Raw genomic sequence first — 21,239 nt, forward strand, 5'->3', positions numbered from 1 at the left:
CCCCTCCAAACCTCCCCCCCCGTCCAGCTCCATCACGTCCATGAGTGCAAAGAGCAGGAGACTAGGAGGTAGGAGATGTGGTCCCAGCACTGACTGGGCCACTGTTTCTGGTGACCTTAGGCGAGCGGCTGACCCCCAGTGTGTTCATCTGTGTAAGACGTACGGGAATAATCATCAAATCTGTTCTGCTGGTGATTCTGAGACGCAGTGAGGTGTGTGGGGAGAGCACGCAGGAACATGTAGGCCACGCCCCACGAGGTCAGGTGTTATCGAGCCCTTCCTCGGGCCTTTCCATCTGCTTCCTCCCAGGAGGAGCGAGCCAACCGCCTGTTAAAATGCAGATTCGGAAGCAGGGGGGGCTGGGCCGGGCCTGGGCTCCTACCTCCTGGCTCCCAGGAGGCGCCGGTCCTGCTGGTCTTGGGAACCACAGGCGAGGAGAGTCGCAGGACCTGCACGGCCCCGGCCAGGAGAGAAGGAAACCCCATTTCTCGTGGGGTCTGGTCGGTGGAGAAGAAACAGCTTAGAAAATGCAGCAGCAGAATATGTTTATTAACACAGCCGGCATCAAAGGTGGGCTGCTGGCCGCAAAGATACGCTCTGCTCTTTGGGAAAACGGAGCGGGAGAGGCAGGGGAAGGGAGGGAGAGACGCACACACACAGAGACACAGAGACGCAGAGACAGAGAGACCCGGGGCCAGGACGCCGGGCGCGGATCACTCCCGGGACCGCTCTGCGGAGCAGCCCCCGTTCGTCTTGCTGAGCGAGTCGGCGCTGCCCACCCTCGAGTCCACGCCGTGGGCGAGTTCCGGCGGCATGTTCTTCTGCCGCTCCTCCCGCTCCGTCTCCCGGTGGTAGAAGTAGTTGAAGTTGGAGACGATCACGGGCACCGGCAGCGCGATGGTGAGGACGCCGGCGATGGCGCACAGGATGCCCACGATCTTGCCCCCCGCGGTGGTCGGGCACATGTCGCCGTAGCCCACGGTCGTCATGGTGACCACGGCCCACCAGAAGCCGTCGGGGATGCTGGAGAAGTGGGACTCGGGCTCGTCCACCTCGGCGAAGTAGACGGCGCTGGAGAAGAGGATGACGCCGATGAAGAGGAAGAAGATGAGCAGGCCCAGCTCCTGCAGGGACGCCTTCAGCGTCTGGCCCAGGATCTGCAGCCCCTTGGAGTGGCGGGAGAGCTTGAAGATGCGGAAGACCCGCACCAGCCGGATGACCCGCAGGATGGCCAGCGACATGTTCTGCTGGGCGCTGGGCTCCGTCTCCTGGACCAGCTCGGTGATGACGGTGGCGAAGTAGGGGATGATGGAGACGATGTCGATGATGTTCATGATGTTCCGGAAGAAGCCGGCCTTGCTGGGGCAGACCACGAACCGGAGCACCAGCTCGAAGGTGAACCACACGATGCAGGTGGACTCCACCATGAAGAAGGGGTCGGTGAACATGGACGGGGAGAGCACCGTCCGGCTGACGTTGCGGCCGGGGTCCCTCACCGGCTTCGGCTCCCGGTCCTCCCGGAACTCGGGCAGCGTCTCCATGCAGAAGATGGTGATGGAGATGATCACCACCAGCACCGACACGGTGGCCACGCCCCGCGCGGCCACGGAGCTCTCGGGGTACTCGAACAGGAGCCAGAACTGCCGGTGGAAGTCGTTGGCGGGGAGCGGCGTCTCGGGGTCCTTGATGTAGCCCTCGTCCGCCCGGAACTCGTCCATGGCCTCGCTGCCCAGCTCGTAGAAGGCGATCTCGTCCGCAAAGACGTCGATGGGGACGCTGGCCGGGCGCCGGATCTTCCCGCCGGATTGGTAATAGTACAGGATGCCGTCGAAGCTGGGCCGGTTCCTGTCGAAGAAGTACTCGTTCCTCATGGAGTCGAAGAACTGCATCCGCTTCTCCCGGTCGCCCAGGAGGGTGTCGGGGAACTGCGTGAGGGTGCGGAGCTGGGTCTCGAACCTCAGCCCGGCGACGTTGATGATCACCCGCTGGTTCCCCTCGTTCAGGACCGCGGGCTCCGGCCCCGGGGGGTCCGGGTAGTCTCCCGGGAGCCGGGAGAAGGCCGTCTCGTGGCTGCCGCTGTCCCCGAGGAGGAGCTTCCAGCTGGAGAAGGGGCTGGCCCCCGGCCGGCCTTTGGGGGCGCCGGTGGGGTTGAGGTCTGGGTCGTAGCCGGGCTGTTCTTGGATTTCGTCCGAGTTATCGAAATTGACCAGAGCCACCTCCATTTCCTTCCAGCCGCATCCCTCCATTCTCGGGGAGGCAGGGGAGCGGAGCCCTCGGTCTTCCCGGCCTGCGGGGAGCTGCGGGGAGAAGAGGCGCGTCACGTGGGAGCGAGGACGTGGGAGCGAGGACGTGACGGCTGGCCCTGGGCGTGGACGTGAGGTAGGCCGTTGGATGAAGGGATGATTATGCTCAGCTGGGAAGGAACCTCCTGGTGGTTTGGGCAACATCCTTCCCTTGAGACCAGTGTGCACCCCGAGTCTGCACACACTAACTGGAATTCATTGGGGAGAAGGAGCCGGGCCGAGAAAGGACAACTTTCTCCAGACAAAGGGGCCTCCATCCGCGATCGCGGGTAGAGGCCATCGTGGGCGAGGAAGCTACCATTTCTCTCTTTAAAGATGAAATGGAATTCTTTGGGAATTCTTTGGGAGTGAATGTTTCCTAACACTGACACCTGGGCTCTCGCGTGTGTATGCCGTCTGCCGGGGCGCCCGGCACTGCCGTGCCCAGGTCAGCCGAATCGGCCCTGGCGGTCGGTGGAGTGACATGTCATCCGACTGGAGCCTCAGAGGACCGGGGGAGGGGCAGGCACAGGACCCCGCACTCCGCACGCAGAGCTCGCTCCTCTCTTTCTCTCACTGGACAGCCGGCCCTCACGGATTCTTTTGGTTTCAGCTTCAAGACACACCTAGAATCCACCCACTGCTCAGCACCCCCACCTCCGCCTCTTGGGCCAAGTGGTGGGCGGCGAGGAGACACGGATCCCGTGGGCTCCGTTGGGAAGGAAGAAGGTGAGGCTGGAGGCCGGGGGCACCGGCAGGCGCGCTCTGTGCCTCCGCTCCTGCTCTGTGAGGAGCTCCCCAGCTTGTCCTGAGGGCACGCCCCGAGCTAGCGTGGGCACAAGGTGGGGGAAAGGTCATCAGCTTACAGCTGTCGTTTTTGCCGGCTTCCCCACATCACAGGAGCCAGAAGCCAGCAACTGCTGGTGCTTTGTTTTTATTTTTTTTGCGTGTGGATGGCTTAAGTCCAGGATGTTTATGGGAAATGATTTGATTTCTAAAACATCCTTTTCGGCAGGTGGGAAGTAAGTGGTGGTGCGTGTGTGTGTGTTGAGGCGGGCATTACGGAGAGCATGCCCACGGGCTTGGGCATCCACACACAGAGACCGAGATTCCCTCCTCGGCTCCACGCACGCTTTGATTTCAACTTAACCCATTGCGGACGGATCACGAGAATTCTCGCTTCACATTACACAGTGTTTTACAAAGTATCACACTTTAAAAAGATATTTGCTTTTTAGAACATGTAATAAATAACTTTAACATGCAATGGGTATTTAATTTTAAAGCGTGCCTTTAACATGTAAGACGCTTTTTGTACTCGTTCAATAGAGACTTATCTGGCAATAAGACGACTGGTCCGCAGTGTGTTACGGACACTGAGGCGGGCGAGCTGGGGTGAGGGTCACAGCGGGGAACGGTCTCACTCACAGGGGACAGGGACAGCCTAGAGTGTCACAGAGTGCGTCCATATTCCCGTCCGCGCGCCTCACTTCTAAGGGACAATAATCGGGTGAGCCAGCTGGAGTGCCCTTCTACCCCCCGGGCGGCCCTCCTGGCCCCTAGGAGGACGGATGCTCTGGGTGGGGGTGGGGGGCACCCCGTGAGGTGGGGCTGTGGGCGGGGGTATCCGGGGGCGGCTCCCATGGCGTTGGGCAGGGTCCTGGAGCGAGCTCTGCGTGCAGAGTGCGGGGTCCTGTGTCTGCCCCTCCCCCAGTATTCTAAGGCTCCAGTAGGATGTGAGGTGGCCTGGCTGTGACATGTCACCCCACTGACCGCCAGGGCTGATTCGGCTGACCTGGCTGGGCGGGCGGGCGTCCCCTCCTCCCTCACCCACCCACGCGTGTCCCCCACAGCGTCTGATGCCTCAGCATTCACACAGGCCGGGCACAGCGCCCGCCCGAGACGGGGTGTTGGGGTAAACCACCTCTTTCCCCTGAACACACGTGGGTTTCTCCCTCCAGGACACTGTCTGTGAGGCAGACGTCACCTGAAGATGGAGCTTGCCCTAAAGACGCAGGAGAAGGTGTGCTTGCTCGGGGGGCTGGGAGGCTGGGCATGCGGCTCTCCTCCTTGTTAGAGTGGGGTGGGCACAGCAGGGGCTGGGAGGCTGGGCATGCGGCTCTCCTCCTTGTTAGAGTGAGGTGGGCACAGCAGGGGCTGGGAGGCTGGGCATGCGGCTCTCCTCCTTGTTAGAGTGGGGTGGGCACAGCAGGGGCTGGCTGTCTCTCTCCTGCGGGGACGGCTCAAGGACAGAGCTGTGTTCCTATAGAGACGGATGACACGGCCAGGTTCCTTTAAAACCTGAGCGACGGCTGCAGCGATGCTGAGAGGGACCCGGGGTGGGGGGGAGGGGGGCGGGTCACTCCTTCCAGCAGGGAGAGCTGGGCTCCCAGTCTCCTGACTTTGGGGAGAAGACTTTGCCCTGGGAGGCAGCTGGGGGCAGGGCTCGCGGGCCTTTTCCTGCACCTCCTGGTTTGGTGCACCATCAGGGCCTCAGATTGTCCCCCCGCGCGCCCCCCCCCCCCATTTGCTTGTAACACTAGTTACAAGCCCTGACTCTGGAGCCTGCAGGCCGAGGCTTGCAACTGTGACCACTAACCCTGAGCAAGTCATTGAACCTGTGCCTCAGTTTCTTCACCCGTAACATGGGAGACTCCTGGGGTCACAGGGCCTTCCTTCGGCGCCCCTGTGATTGTCTGAGTCACATTGGCTTCTGCGTCCCCCCGTTCATGCCCGGGCTGGTTCTCTGTGCAGGGAAAGGCGCTTTCCCCCCGACTTCACACCTGCATCGGTTTCGAGCTCCTGCGGGATCTGCCTGCGGGATGTCCTGTCTCCCACCCTGCCCGCCTCTCCTCTCACCGGGACTGCGGCCGTGGCGCCCCACGTGGTTGCCAGGTGCTCCTGCTCACAGCCAGGCGGATCCAGTGCCCCTGCATAGCCTCCAGCGACTCCTCCCCAGCCAGATCACCCCCCGCCCCCCGCCCGGCCTGGAACTGTGCACCCCTTTCCCTCCCATGCTGTGGCGGGGCCCTGTCCTCATCTAGTCTCCGCAGCCAATTCTGGGGTCCATGGTCACGCATGGTATCCTTGGGGGGGGCTGGAGGGAGGGACCCTGCTCCATGGGGCGGTTACCCCCACACTGCGCCCCCACCGTCTTTTCCTGCCCGGGGAGGCAGGGCGGTGTGAAATGTTGACACCCAACAACAAGGTGCCGAATGGCGGCCTCTCCTTTTAGCACGCACCCCCAATCCTGAGTTATGGCCTCGGGCTCACCTCCCTAAAGAACCACCCCACGGCTACGTTCCAGGATGCATTAAGCTGTACGCGCTGGGGAAAGTTACTTAACCTCTCTGGGCCTCAATTCCTCGTCTGGAAAGCCGGGATCATAACCCTGTCCACAGAGAGACCCGGGGAAGGATTCGGATCCGGTATCACCCCAGGACCTATATGTTGTCTTGCCCCGAGAAGGGCCTCTGTCCATACCTGTTGAATAACCCATTGCTTGGACGCGAAGGTGTGAGCAATGAAATGAAGCAGCCACGGTGGGATTGCAGGCACCTGGGGAGTGGGGGTGGGGGGGGGTAGGTGCTGGAAGCTGCCTGTGTGCCCGACAAAACCCCCCAGAAGCCAGCCCATTCTCTGGCTCAAGTTCTGCTCTGCCTCCTGGGCTTGCTCTCCTGTGGCCCTTAGATGGGCCACTGAGCAGGGGGGACTCTGGGGCCTCCTGCGACCCCAGGAAGGCTCCAGAATTTCTGGGGCAAAGGTGGGCGTAGTGGGTGGGGGTCTGGGGACAGCTTTCTTCTGTGCAAAGACAAGGCCCAGCCTCAGGTGGGGGGCGGGGGGGGGGTGAGACTGCTATTCTAGAAGGCTCCAAGCCACGTGAGCTAGGAATGTGGACCATAGAATAATGCGTCTCCCTAAGATCGTGCCGGGAACCGAGCCAACCTGGGAGCTCACGCTTGCTGCCAAGCTCACGCCTGAATTTCCCCAGAATGCCTCGGGAGCTCCAGGAGAAAGACGCTGGGGCCTTGGGGTGGCGGGGAAGGTCCCCGCAGAGACTGCAGGGCGGGTCAGAGGGTAGGGTGGCCAAGGACTCACCGGGGGAGCCGCGAGGAGCAGGCGCGCCTGGTCGGCCTGTGGGGGCCTGGGGGCTCGGCTGGGTCAGCTCCCCATGGCCCAGGCGTCCGCGGGCGTCCGGCGGCAGGAGCTCTGGAAGAAGAAGCCTGAAGCTGATGCCGGGACTCGGAAACCCTATCCTCCGTGAAACAGGATCGCCCCTGCTGTCTGTCTCCGGAGGAAGCGAGGGGATGGGCCAGGGTCGGTGGGCAGGTGCAGGGCATCGGGGAAACTGGACGACCCTCCACCTTCAGGGTCAGAGCCGATCCTGACCCAGAGCCTGAATTAACTGCTGGTTGAGGCCCGTTTCCCCAAAGCCGTGATCACACGGAGGCACAGAGGGTGGCGGCGGTGGCCCCTGTCTCCCCATCACCCCCAGCTCGGAGCCCTGCCCGCAAGCGGGTCGTCCAGCCCGTCCTGGTTCCCCGGCTCCTCAGTGGCTGGTCCCTGGCACTGAGGTTCTTACGAGGGACCTAGACTTTGCTGGGGCCTCTCCCTAGGAGAAGGGCCAGAGCAGAGGTACAGCTGGGGCTTGCTGACGTCCCCCTGGACTGGGGGCCAGAACCTCGGCCTGACTGACTGGGGACAGGGCCCTCTCCTCCAACTCCGACCAGACGCCCTCAGGCCTCTGGGAAGGCCATGGCCGGAGGACAGCGAGTGTTGGGGAGGACCTTGGAGAGAGAGAGAGAGAGAGAGGAGAGAGAGAGAGAGAGAGGAGCCCTTGTCCTCCCAGGGGATACCCTGTGCTCTCTGACCTCACTGTCCCCGGGGGCTCTACCTGGAGGGGCCGAGAGCGGGAATAAAGCGGCGCCGGTTATAAGACGTGACGCTGAGCTTCCCTTACTAGCCGGTCACCTTGCGCACAGCCCTCTTCCCTCCGAGGCAACACAACACAGTGAGTGGTTCAGCACAGGCTCTGGAGCCGATCGCCTGGGCCCAATCCCGGCTCCACTGCTAGCTGTGTGACCTTAGGCAAATTGCCTAACCTCTCTGAGTCTCCATTTCCCCCTCCTCCTCACCACAGCCCTTTCTTCAAAGGACATTTTGCATGAGAGTCCAAACACAAAACAAAGAGGAGCTGCTCTGCTGGAGTTAGAGGCGAGGTGGGGGTCCCGACCCTGCCTGCTGGGCCCCCGGAATCCCTGCTCCCTGGAACCGCTCCAGCTCCCTGGATCGCAGTCTGAATAAAGTCCTGCTTCTCATGCTGCCCTGCTGAGGTCTGACCGCCCAGTCGTCCTGACCCCGCCGACCTGTCCCCTTCCCGCGGCCTGCAGGCCAGTGGCGCAGTCCCGCATGCTCCCTGCCCACGAACCTGATCCCCCTGCTCTCCACTCTGACCTCTGGCTCCGTTACCGCCAGCCGGGAGCGGGCAGCGGCCCGGGCCTCCATTCGATCCGCCGGACACCGAGCCATGAAAAACAACTCCCTGATCAGATCCCGGGGCCCCTCGGGCCTTGGTCTGGGCTTGCCCTTCTGACCTCAACTCCCGCGCTCCAGTTTCGGGGGCAAAAGGACAGGCAGGGCAATGCACACTCTGGGACGCCCTGACCACCCCAGCTGTGCGCCCTGGGACGAGTCTTGGCAGGGGAGAGGCAGCGTGGAGAGGGGGCGGGGGAGGCCCAGGGGGTGAATAGGAAGCTGTTTTCTGCAGACCAGGGAACAAACCCTCAGGTCTGAGTGGCCCAGAGCGGGGACCTGCTCCCTCCCTCAGCACGGAGCACTGCGGACAGCGCCGCGAGCCGGCTCTCTTCCTACAAGTGCACGTGTGCCCTGCACTGTGCTCCGAGGTGGAGGCAGAGAGGTAATGGGGTGGGAGGGGAGGGGGGGGGGCGCAAAAGCAATAAGGCGTGGACCTATGATTGTCAAGTGGACATATCAGGAGCTATGGTGGGCACAGCACCCAGCTCTGAGCAGCTGCAGGGGAGGTGGGGAGGTGGGGAGGCGGGGAGGGGAGGTGGGGAGGTGGGGTGCAGAGGTGGGACATGAGCATTTGCTGCAGAGCACAGAGGAGGGGAAGCTCCCCTCTCTCAGGAGCGGCCTGGGCTGACTTGTAGGATAAATGGGATCTCTCGAAGCAGGGACGAGAGTACGGAGGAGGCATACTCGGCATATGCAAAACGGCACGTGCACAGGGAGGCTGGGTGCGTGCAAAAGCCTGGTTTGCCTGCAGACTCCAAGCTCAGGGATGTCCCGCCCCCATGAGACATGACATCAGGGTCCCTTCCGGGCAGCATCCTGGAGAGCGGCTCTGGACTCGGACAGACCTGGGTCCCCAGGGGTGGGGCCTGGGGCGTCTCCGACCCTTTCGGAGCCACGGGCCCACACCTTTTTGCGTTTGGCCTCCCCGAGCCCCTCAGAGGTGAAGGGCAGTTTGCTGTTTACCTTGTGAGGCTGTGGTTCTGCGGGGAGACGGGAACCCTGCCGTCACAGGGCAGGCCGCGGAGCTGGCTCCTGCCTCTTCGACGAGGCGCAGACGCAGCTCGGAGCTCTGGAGTCAGGAGCTGTCTGTCGGAAGGTCTGCTGCAGCCCCCTCTCGGGGCAGGAAGCCCCGCCCCAGCAGCAGGGACGGGGGCATCCAGGCCCTGCCCGGGCTTCTGGGCTTGGGCGAAGGGCGCTGGCCATCGTCATGCTGAGGCCGTGGCCATTTATTCCATCGCAGTCCCACCCTGTCCTAGGGGAGAGGCAGCAAGGGGAAGCGTGATTAGGATCGTGACCACCGGTTCGCAGATGCAGGGATGTGGACGGGACGTTGGCCGTCACTGATACAGACGCAGAGGGCTGTGACTGGCCAAGGTCCCCCAGGAGTTCCTGGCAGGTCCCCCGAGTTCCCCGGGCAGGGCTGTTCTAAGCAGCCTTCGACTCCAGCCTGGTGACACCACAGGAGCCCAGCGATCCCTGCAGGCCCTGCCCCTGTCACTTGCATCACGGTTACTGCCCTGGAACCCAGGGCCTGTGGGAAGGACCGGGCAGCACCGAGTGCTGTGACGGGGGCCTGTCCTTGCACGATCGGGGACACGGGGCCCACGGGGTAGACTGGGGCCGGCTGGTGCGACTAAACCCACCGCCTGGCCCTAACTGGGTTGGCTCAGTGGCTAGAGCATCGGCCTGGGGACTGAAGGGTCCCAGGTTCGATTCTGGTCAAGGGCATGTACCTTGGTTGAGGGCACATCCCGGGTAGGGGGTGTGCAGGAGGCAGCTGGTCGATGTTTCTCTCTCATTGATGTTTCTAACTCTCTATCCCTCTCCCTTCCTCTCTGTAAAAAAATCAATAAAATATATATTTAAAAAAAATTAAACCCACCGCCTGGGGGGAGACAAGAGGGCAGTACATGCAGGAAGGATGCCATGCTGAGCAATGGGAAGGGGGTGTGACTCCAGCTAAGAGGCAGAGGGCAGAGCCCCCGTGGAATCATGGCATTAGGCGGAGCCACCAGATAAGAGTCAGCATTGGGGTGTCTCTCATTCCTGATCTTGAGGGGGCAAGCACTGGCAGGAACAAGGCAGACCCCACGCTGGAGGCACGGCCATGGCTAAGCCCCGGGAGGTGGGCTCAGGCTCGGGGCCAGGGGGCTAGCTGTGGCCTGGCCGGGGCTGCTAGTGAGGTCAGGGTCCAGTGGTGGGGACGGAGGCTACAGAGGCCGGAGCCAGGCAGGCCAGGGGCAGCTGGGCCGGGAGGGGCAGCGCCTGCAGATCACGGCTCAGGAGGGGTCGGATGAGAGGCGGCCTGGGCGGCTGGGGGCGCCTGGAGGAGCTCTGCTACTGATTGCTGGGCGACCTGGGCTTTTCACCTGCCAGCTGGGGCAGGAGCCCCCGTTCCGCCCACCTCACAGGCTCATTGTGATTAGAAAGGAAGCCGCATAGCCTGGCGCTGACGTGACAGCTGCCTCCCCTCCCGCCATGAGGTCCCTCCACCTGTGAGCCCCCCAGGGCAGCAACCTGGCCTCGGGCCTCCTCTGTCCCCGGCATCCAGGACAGGGCTGTGGCCGCTGTGCAGAGGGATGGGGAGGACGGGCCGCACCGAGGCCAGGCTGCCAGGCCCTGGCAGTCGCAGGGTGGGGAGGAGGGAACAGCCTGGTTGATGGATGAGGCCGCCAGCCCTTGCCCATCTGGCAGCCCCAGCAATTTGCATAAAAACAGACAGCTCCAGAGGCATGAAATATTGATGCCCCCAGACTTTGCAGAGCGGCATTTCGGTCTTGCTCGCTCGGTGAGCTCCCCCCTCCCGCCGGTGGGAATGAGGCTCATTCCACGAGGCTGCAGCGCCCCTGCTGAAGGAGCCACCTGCGAGGCCCGTGGCCCAGCGCTAGCCTCGGGTCTCAGGTGAGACTGATTTTCATTAAACTGGGGGAGAACACATTGGGTCGCGTTCTGAGAGGCGGTTTCTAGTCTGAGGAAGGCAGACAGGAGCTCAGTCCCCTCAGGAGGCCCTGCTCCCTCAAACCCTCGCAAAACAACCCACTGACCCATCTTTCAAGAGTGACACCTTCAAGCGTGTGACGGTGGGGAGGGCGAGGCCCCGCTCTGAGGAAGCGCTAAGATGGGGAGGGTGTGCTTGTGCAGGGGGGTGCATTCTCACCGGCGTCCTGGAGGGGGCGCTCGAATGAACAAGGCCCACACAGTGCAACTAGGGCAGGGGTGGGGGGCTGAGTCCCGAGGCGGAAAGAGGAGGGTGCGTCAGGGGCAGGCACAGCACCTGGGGTCCCTGTCCTCGGGTCAGGTCCGGGGTGCTGTGAGTGTCCAGTGTGGCTTCTCCCGGAAGGCGGGGGGTGGTGACATCCAGTCCGTTCTTGGCGGGCGCCCCGCCGGCGCTGCCTCCTGGCCGCGGCCCCTCCATCTCCATCTGCCAGGGGAGCGCGAACATTCGGCTCCGGCCCGGTTCCGAGGACAGCAGGCCGGGCCTGGAAGGTCTCCCCGAGCGAGCACCTCGGGGCGGCGGGCCAAGGCTCAGTCATCTCTGGCTCCTCGCTCCTGGCTCCCGGAGGCTCCTGAGAAACGTGGATGGAATGAACCTGAGTGGGGGGCGGGGCCGGGCCGGGGCTGACCAATCGGGCGAAGGGAGCGTCCCCGGCCAATAGCCAAGGGTTTGGTGGGAGAGAGGGGCTTCCCCCGGGCCCTGGTTGGGTGACAAGAACCAGGGGGCCTCCCCTCTAGCCAGGGGCCCCGCTTTTCGTCTTGTTTTTTTAAGTTTTATTTTCTTCTTTTTAAAAAAGAAATACACATTCACAATAGAAAAACAGTGAGAAACAGAAGAGTGTAAAAATTAAAACAACGCTCCAGCCGGTTTAGCCCAATGGATAGAGCGTCTGCCGCGAGGACTGAAGGGTCTCGGGTTCGATTCCGGTCAAGGGCAGGTACCTCGGTTGCAGGCTCTGTACCGGGGAGGCAACCGATCGATGTGTCTCTCTCACATCGATGTTTCCGTCTCTCCCTCTCCCTTCCACTCTCTCTAAAATTCAATGGGAAAATATCCTCGGGTGAGGATTAACAGAAAAATAAAATAAAAACAATGAGTACATTCTCAACAAGTTGAGCCTTTTCTTAAACACTCTTCTTCGAAGTATGGCTGACTTGGCTGGGGTAGGGCTTGGAAAAGTAACCCCCCCCCTACTGTGAGCAAGCGATGCCAACCCTGCGGGCGCCTGCCCACCCCACGGCTCACGGAGCAAACCCCTGGACCCGGGACTCCCCTCTCCTCTGGGTTAAGACCAGAACCCCTCGCCTGTCCTGGTGGGCCCGGCAAGGTCTTGGTGAACGGGCTGACGAACCCAGACCCACTTGGGTCAGTGCCTTCGTCCAGTGACCCAGCCCTGGCAGTGCCTTGCCGGGTCAAGACCAGGATGCTGGCTGGTCCTCTATGGTAACTGGAGTGTGTGTGTGTGTGTGTGGGGGGGGGGCTTGAGGAAGGGGGGGGGGACTGGAGGAGGGGAGCAGAGGGCAGAGTGGAGGAGGGGGGAGAGCTACACAGAAGGTCATCTTGCCCCGTAGGAAGGCTGCTAACCTAGGGCCTTCTCTGAGACCAGAGCTCATCCCTTCCCGAGTGCTTACTATGTGCTAGACATTGCTCTAAGCACTTTACAAATGTTATGTAACCCCTCATACCAACTCTTCATTTATTTTTTTCATTTACTATATAACAAAGACTTACGGAGCACGACTCCCATCTTAATAGAAATCAGGGGCCATTTCCGACTGCCTCCCGCACCCCAGCCCCTCTAAGTGGTCACCCACCCCTCTCATTTCCGCTTCCCCAGCACATCCCCTCTCTGCCCTCCCTCGCCGTCTCTCTGGCCGCAGATGCTCTGAAGTGGCCTTTGTACCAGTGTCTCCTCCTCCTTCCCTCCAGTGTTCTCTCCACACAGCACCCTAAGTGACTGTTCCGTATGCAAATCAGATCTGTCACTCTCCTCCTCAACACTCTTCGGGGACTCGCCATCTGCTACGGTGCGAAGCTGAAATTCCTTTCCTGGCGAAGCAGGAAGACCACGGTTTAATTTAGGAGGCTCCTGTGAGGATCAGCTAGAACGCGTGCTAACAGTGCCAGGGGTGGTCGCGCCAGGAGGAGACGCAGGCGACAGGAGCCAGGTGCCTGTGGCCGTTGTGTCACTGGCCCCGTTCTTGACTCCTCTCTGCATCCATGCCCTTTGTCATGTGACTCTGGAGTTCCTCCTAGCCCTGGACGCTGGGTTCAACCATGTGACTTCTTTGGCCAATAGAAGGAGGTGGGAGTAACAGGGTGCCGGTTCCAAGCCTTCAGCTTCCATTGCCTCCAGAAGAACAGGACTCGGCCAGCCTGCTGGTCCAAGGAAGGGGGTGGGGGGAGCCATGACGACCCGAGTGGCCTCAGCTGAGCTCAACTCAGATCAGAGATTCCCAGCAGACCCCCAGGGACAGGAAGGAGCAGGCCTGGCTGGGGTCAGCGGGCCCACCGTGCAGGAGACATCATCATACATGATTGTGTTTGGGAGCCTGGGTCTGAGGGTGGTCTGTGACACTACAGTATCTAACGGTACAGCATCCCTCCTCTAGTCCCCAAACTTGGCAGACAGGTCATAGTCTAACTGTGTGACTAATATATAACGGATCAGAGACACAAAGTAACCTTCAAGGAAGAGAATGCCGACAAGACCAGAGAGACTCGATGGCAAAGAAATGTGCTCCCATGCACCGAGGAAGTGTCAGAAGAGAAATGAGTCATGAGCCGAAGCCGGTTTGGCTCAGTGGATAGAGCGTCGGCCTGCGGACTCAAGGGTCCCGGGTTCGATTCCGGTCAAGGGCATGTACCTTGGTTGCGGGCACATCCCCAGTGGGGGCTGTGCAGGAGGCAGCTGATCGATGTTTCTCTCTCATCGATGTTTCTAACTCTCTATCCCTCTCTCTTCCTTGCTGTAAAAAATCAATAAAATACATTAAAAAAAAAATGAGTCATGGGCAGGAGCAGAAGGATGGGGAACCAGCCCGGGAAACAGCAGGGCCCGCCTCCCCGTCTGGGTGGAGCGTGTCTGGCAGGTGTGGTGGGGAGCCGGTGTGCCGGCGTGAACCCCACGGTGGCGATGGCAGAGCAGGGGAGCCTGGTGCCGTTAAGCGATCCCATAATTTAATTAACTCCTATTGGCCCATCCCTCCATGTTCCTATAATTTGGCTCCCGTGGAGAGATGGCAGTCGGCTCGGGTATGTTTCCAATCCCTTTGACAGCTATATTGCTCCTTTTGATTTAATCGGCGTTCTGGTCTCGGGTTTCTAATCAGGATCCAAAATTTGATCCAATTTGATTTGGGATCCTGATGGCATTTGAGCTCATCAGTCTGTAAGGGCGAGGGCCAGAACCGTGTCGGCAGCGAGCTCATCAGAATAAAAGCTGCCTTCGGATTGTCCAGCCAGCAGGCCTCGAGTCGCCTCCGCATTAATCCCCATCTTTTCTTCCAGTTCCGTGGCTGTGTGGCTACCCAGGCATATAAACCTCTCTGGTGAGATCCCAGGAGTGATGGCGCCTGCTTAGCAGGAAAAGTTGGGGGATGGAGGCACGGAGACTCATTACCTAACAGCATCTTTCCAGCCCCACCCCCACCCCACCCCACCCCACCCCACCCCGGATCTCTCTTAGAAAGACCATCCTGGGATGGGGATCAGGAAGGATGCTTCCAGTCCATCTAGTCCAACCTGCTCCCTTCACTCAATTGGACACTCGGGCTCAGCGAGTTTATACACGTCCAATTCCTCAGTCCCCCGCCGGCTCCACGTGGGAGGGTGCACCCTGGGGAGAGCATGGCTCTGTCCTCACTGTGGTGTGGCAGATTGAGCAGAGACGGCACGTGGCTGAGTGCATCTCGGAGGGCAGGGGCCATGCCTGCTTAACACCAAGAATTACTATTGTACACGTCTGCGGGGGCCTCGGCGTGTGCTGCTGACTCGCCAAGGCCTGGGGTTGGGGAATGGTCTCCACACCCTGTCCTCAGCCCTGGGTTTGGCTGGCTGGGGCTCCCCATCTGCCATCCCTTCTCTCAAGCTGTGATCTTGGCAGGAACAATCCACTTACTTGTGCTTCATTACCTGTGCTCTCTTTCCAACTGCTCGCACACCCACAAGGTAATAAGCAAAGTGTTCCCGATCGAGGAGCCACGGGCTACTCTCTCTCCTCTGCACTTCCTGCCCCTCTCCCTCCCCCCGGATAGATCCACTCTTGGCACTAACGTTGGCCGAGCCCTGACAGCTCAGGGGCGCTTTCTGTAGAGGAGCAAGAAGAGGATCTGAATGCCACTCCAGGTCTCCATACGGGGCAGGGGGCGAGCTCAAGGATGGGGAGCGGGTCATCTGATTTCTTCGGAACCCAGATGCGTCATCAGGTAAAATGGAAACGGCGAACTGCCGAATTGTTTCTTGCACTCATATTCTGTGGCTTCATTTAGAACTCACAGAAATGTCTTGTTTTGCAGAGTTGAGACACAGAAGAGGACTCTCCAATCAAGTGAGCTCTGTCCTTGGTGCTGAGGTCTCGGGTATCGCGTCATAGGTCAGATCCATAGGAAAGCAGAACCAGCTTCGCCGAGTGGGGGCGCTGTGCGCCTGTTTGACCACTAGGATTTGGATCCTAAGATAATAGGCTCCAATAAGCAGGCCGCAGACCCGGCTTAAAGCCTTTTCGAAAACCTATTGTTACAGAGTTTGAGCTGTGTTTTCCACGCCTCCGGGATGGTTCGGCAAAATGCCACCCATGAACAGTCTGTTCGTTGACGGCATGACCACAAAGATTCTGGACTCCTGGATTTCCTGGTACCATCCCCATTTCAAGTACACTATCACCTGGCTCCCACAAATCATCGCAATGTCCGTGAGGTTCTAGTATTTTTGCCAACAAGCCCACATCTCCAGGATGTCTCTTGGTTATGGAAGTAGTTTAATAATTTTTTTGTCCAACTATGTATCTAGGTTTTTGGCTTTGAAAATGTGGCCTTGCATAGAGATGGTCTGTTTGATAGCTCCTAGGTTGAGAATGTACGACCACTGGATAAGGAATTGCCAGGATTATTGTTGTGTTTTTTTTTTTTCCATGAAAAACTTCTGTGATTAGGGGGCACGCCTGGTTATGAGACAAGCTTCCATTCTCTGGGCAAAAAGGCAGAAGCATCAGCAGTTCTGGGTGGATCCTGCCTACACGATATCCCCACACGAGTTAACAAGGATAAAACCTAAGACAAGTGAGCACCATAGAGTGGGGGGCCCTCCCCTCACCCCCCACTTACTCTACCAGTTGCCCCGAGACTGTGTGGACACAGGAGTGGTGACAGAATGGGGATAGTCACACAGTTGACGAGTCCCTCCTCTGATCCTGTTGGAGAGTCTTGCTCACCTCTGCTCTACATCCCTCCGCGTTTCCTCCCTCTCCAGGATGGAGGAACCCCATTCAAAGTTGACACTCGCTGTTTAATTCAGGAAGTCCCTGAGCACTAACTATGTGCCCATCACTGTGCCTCGAGCAAGGAGGACTGCAGTGGGCGGGAGTGGCCGTAGGGAAAGTGGTGGGGGAGGCTGGGAGGCAAGAGGAGGGGTTTTGCCTGGAAACCTCAGGACGGGCATGATGAGCTCAGACTCTAGAGCCAGTCAGCCATGCTTAACCTTTTGCACTCGGATGTCGAGTGTGACTCGACACGGTTAGCATCGGTAGCAGCTCGTATGTCGAATTGTATTGAATGTATCAATAATTTGAAATATAAAAAAATCCAAATAAGTAAGTTTGTATGGAAAGAAACTCCAGTTTTTTATTCTACTGCTGCGCTTTGTAAAATCTGGGGTATTTAAAAAATTAAATCCCGAGTAGAATAAAGGAATCGAGAAAAAAGCAAGCAAGTGCAAAGGATTAAGGCCCAGCTCAGCGGCTGAACAGTTAGCGGTGTGACCTTGGGAAGGCCAGTTGGCCCCTCCTAAACCCACACACATTAATTTATAGAATGGAGGTATAAAAACAGCACCCCTACCCTCACCGCGTGGTTGTTGTTGGAATGAAATACGATAATTGACGTCCAGGGTTTAGTTCGGTGCCCGCGCGTGCTCCCTCACTGGCAGCTGTTTAGGACCTGCATGCGAGGTGCGTCTGACAGGTGGGTGGCTTGGGAACAATAACCGAGCACCTAAGACCCATGCTCTCCGTCACCGTGCTCGGCCTCCTTGGACGGTGAGGCTGCTGAAGTTGGCCTGGCCCTTCCCGCTCTCCCTCCGGGACACGTTGGCCGTCTCGTCACATCCCGTTCTCTTCCAGGGGGTTGTGCGTGGATTGGTTGGATATTCACTCCACATCCATCTTGCCTGGTGCAGACAGAGTCATTGGCTCTGAACCTGGAGGGTTACCTGGCTCCGGTGTCAGCCTTGTCTCCATAGCCACCCTCTCGGTGTCCTCAGGGCTGTCTCCATCCTAATCCTCTGGGAATCTACAACGCCCAGTGCCGCAGCCAGACACTCGGGATTTCTTCCCTAAGCGCCCTCGGGATGGACGTCAGGGGGGCCAGCAGCTATGGGACAGCTTCTCAGAGGCCGCTCTCACCAAGTGTGACTTTTTAGCCTTCCATCCAATGAGGCACCTTGCTGATGTGATTGCAGCTGGTCTTTTGAAACAAAGACAGCAGTTCAAAGAATGCTCCCGTCTCCATCCTCTCCTGTCAGCAGGGAGGGCAGGGGGGTGGTGGGGGGGGACGGGGAAACGGGGCGGCTGCTGCAGGGGTGGAAACGTGTGGCTTCCCCCTTCCTCCTCCTCCTTTTCCCTTTCAGCTCGGGGAATGTTTTCCTGTTTCCATCTCTTCTGGGCAAGATCTCTCCTCCTTTCACACTGCTCCGATCAGGACCCAGCTCCCACGTGCTTCCTCTGTCCTGTGCTCCTGGTCTGATGGAAAATGCATCCGAGAGCATGTCTAAGGGTCAGGTCCTCAGGCAACCTCTGTGTGCCTCAGAGGGCACCACCCTGCCTTCTCCTCAAGGCCTCTGCGCTCGCTGTTCCCTCTGCGTGGAATGCTGCTCCCTGGGTGTCTGCATGGGCCACATCCACCAGGCCACCCTGGCTCTCTATCCAAAATTGCAGGCACCCCCCCCCCCAATCCAACAGGCAAAACAAAACAAACAAAACAAACAAACAAACAAAAATAAAAACTGCAGCCCCCACCCCAGCCTATCCTCCCTGCTGTCCTACTGATCTCAGCACTCATCACCGTGGCGTTTCTCTTCCTCTGGTCCTTCCTCCACTCCAGGGGGCAGGACATTTTCCCATTTCGTTTGCTAGACCCCCAGGTGCCTGACGCACCCTGAGAAGCACTGCTCACGGTTTCCTCTGAGAAACAGGAAGTGTCCTGAGTCTCTCCCCGACCCCCAGCTCCGCAGGGACCAGGGGGAGAGAATGGGAGAGGATCAGGGTCACGGCTCTCAGCTCAGGGACAAGCACGCGGCTGGGTTGGGTGAGCCTGCCATGGAGGCATTTTCCGTGCTGGGAGGAGTCTGTGCTGGCTCAGAGGTCTGGCCACCCGCCCACGCCCGCCACCTCAGGTTCCAGAGAGGTGCCCGGGCTGACTTGCATCTTTGGTGCATAGACCTGGGTGTGCTGGCTCAGGAGGGGAGAGTCCAGGTGGCTGGGAGGCTTCTGGAGGCTCAGGGGAGGCCCAGAGTGGGGCTGGGAGGTGGGCAGGGAGAAGGCGGGGGTGGGGCGGGTGGAGAGGGGGCGGCTGTGGGTGTCAAGGCTTCTGGCTAACTCCTCAGGCAGCTCAGGCTGCTAACAGCCTTCCTAGACCGTTGCCCCCCTGTGGTGAGTGGAGGAACAGCAGGGCCTTTCCTGTCACCTCGTTAAGGCCCACTCCCCAGGGGCCTGGGCCCAGGGATGCCAGATACAAGACAGGATGCCCAGTCCGACTTAAATTCCAGATAAACATCGACATGAGAGAGACACACCGATTGGTTGCCTCCGGCTCGCGCCCTGACCAGGGCCCGTGGACCGAAGCTGCAACCCGGCTACACGCCCTTGACCCGGAATCAACTCCGCGACCTTACAGTCCGTCAGTGGGTGCTCTAACCACTGAGCTATGCTGGCCAGGGCAGGACCATTATCTCTTACTGGGTCCGAGGGTCCGGACAGGAGGAGGTAAGAGAAGATAACGGCTCTCAACGATCAATATCAGAGGTAGCGGGCTGGGGGGTGGGAATGGGGGGAAAGAGGGGACATATGTAAGAAATACTTTCAACAATAAAGCTTAAAAAAATTAAAAAATGTATCAGAGGTACATCAAAGAAGGTGAGGACGGTAAGCAGCGCTTGGCTCTATAAACACAAGAAAAACACAACCCAACACTACAGTTTGGGTCTCATGGCTGGGTGCCGGGAAACGGTACTGAAGTCCCCTAGGCTTAGTGTGACTGTGACACGGGACAGCCCGGCCTTCCGTGTGGGGAAGAGCGCTCTCGTGGGGTCGTCCCTGGGTGACAGCACGGGCCGCTGAGCCTTGGCTGTCACAGCAGGCGGTGGCCTCGGTGTTAGTGGCCGAGGGCGTTAGTCCTGAGCCTGTCCTCCGGGGGCCTCGTGGGCACGACTGCAGGGCCATGTGCCCCGGTGGCCCACGAGCCACCTGTCTATGTTCAAGGTACGTCTCCAGCTCCCGGCTCTACATAACACGGGTTCACTTCTTACCGGGACGCGTGCACCTTTGTAACCGCGTGGGAGGCCGTGTTCACATCCAGAAATTCCAGCTTGCTCACCGTTCCGTCACGCCACGGTGGAGTGTTCCATCCCCCTGTCCCCGTCTGTAACCCACGGCCCCTCTCCCGCCCTGGCTCTGGCCTGCCCCTCGAGGCCTGTATTCCACTGCAGCTGCAGCCAATTACCACCAGCCTGGCCACTTAAAGCCACAGCGATGTGCTGTCTGCGGCTCTGGAGGTGAGGGTGGGCCTCGCTGGGCTGAAACCCCGGTGCTGGGTGCTGTCGGGGCTGCATGCCTCTCCGGAGGCTCCGGCTCCGGGGAGAATCTGTTCCTCACCTTTCCCAGCTTCTGGGGCTGCCCGCGCCCTGGGCTGCGGCCCCTCCTCCTCCTGCAAGGACAGCAGCACAGCAGTTTCCAGTCTCTCCTCTTCCACCTCCACGAGACTCGTGTGATTACAGGGGGCCCACCTGGGTGACCCAGGCTCCTCCCCCGTCTCCTGAGGCTTCACTTAACCCCGGTGGGGAGCCTTCTTGCTGCCCAGGGCCATGTGGGTATTTATAACCTCACTCCCGGGCCATACAAAAGGGCCAACTTAAAAATTAGCCTGCTGCCGAAACCGGTTTGGCTCAGTGGATAGAGCGTCGGCCTGTGGACTGAAGGGTCCCAGGTTCTATTCCGGTCAAGGGCGTGTACCTTGGTTGTGGGCACATCCCCAATGGGAGGTGTGCAGGAGGCAGCTGATCCATGTTTCTAACTCTCTATCCTTCTCCCTTCCTCTCTGTAAAAAACCAATAAAATATATATTAAAAAATTAGCCTGCTGTGTTTGGTCAGACATTTAATGAGCTCACCCCCAATGCCTAGGCAGGGCCAGACCCAATGATTTCGCGGGCCTTCCACGGCCCGTGGGACGGACGTTCCCCGCCCCCGAACCACGTCTGCAAAGTCCCTTTGCCATGTCAGGTAGCATATTCACGGGGAGTTGGACGTGGGCGTCTCGGAGGGGTCATCATTGCCTCTCACAGGGTCCCCATGCACACGTGTGGCTCCTCCACCTCCCTGCACACGGCTGCTCAGGGCCTCGGGACCAGCTCACAGGGGCACGGTCGGACCTGGAGAGGGCGCGCCAGGCGACGGGTAACCCGCAGGACGTGGGAGAGGGCTTGTTTGGGCAGAGAATCGAGAGTCCCCGGCACCTGGTACAAAGGCCCAGAAGTGGGCACGAGCTCCCAGTGTGAGCACCCTCTTGGCCCTGAGGACCCCCTCCCCCGTGGAGAGGGACAGGGAACGAGAAGGACCAGAGGGGGCCGCCCGGGAGGGTGGGCACTGGGCAGAACCAGGCCTGCTGGGGCGTCCCCGTGTCTTTCTGGCCACAGGGCACAGATGCTGCCTTCTCTCTGAGGTGTGCCCGCCCCCAGGGCTGGCCTCGGCTTTCACAAGGAACCTTTGCAGTGACTATTTGGGGTGCAGTGGGGGCCCATGGCGGTTAACCGCAGATCTGGCCCGGGGTGTGGAGAGAGGGGCCCCTGAGGGAGGTGGGAGGCGCTGTTACCTCTTCCTCCGGCAAACAGATGTTCAAAGGCATTTCCTGGTCCCCACATGCCCCATCGCTGTCCAGCAGCGCTCAGGCCAGGCGCCGGATGGGAGCGTGCGAAGGTCGCCTTGGCCGTCAGGTGGGT

At 59.9% G+C, this 21,239-nt stretch overlaps 1 protein-coding gene across 1 annotated transcript; it reads right to left on the reverse strand.

The window, feature by feature from the left end:
• Nucleotides 1–589: 589 nt before the first annotated feature.
• KCNA10 (potassium voltage-gated channel subfamily A member 10) lies at nucleotides 590–5,782 on the reverse strand. The gene is made up of 2 exons (XM_054711791.1): nucleotides 5,766–5,782; nucleotides 590–2,297 (listed from the first exon to the last, which is right to left on the reverse strand). Exon 2 carries the CDS (start codon nucleotides 2,244–2,246, stop codon nucleotides 714–716), a length of 1,533 nt encoding a protein of 510 aa, XP_054567766.1. The 5' UTR covers nucleotides 2,247–2,297; nucleotides 5,766–5,782; the 3' UTR covers nucleotides 590–713.
• Nucleotides 5,783–21,239: the final 15,457 nt, after the last annotated feature.

This window comes from Eptesicus fuscus, chromosome 22 (assembly GCF_027574615.1).
Source record: "Eptesicus fuscus isolate TK198812 chromosome 22, DD_ASM_mEF_20220401, whole genome shotgun sequence".
Taxonomy (NCBI): domain Eukaryota; kingdom Metazoa; phylum Chordata; class Mammalia; order Chiroptera; family Vespertilionidae; genus Eptesicus; species Eptesicus fuscus.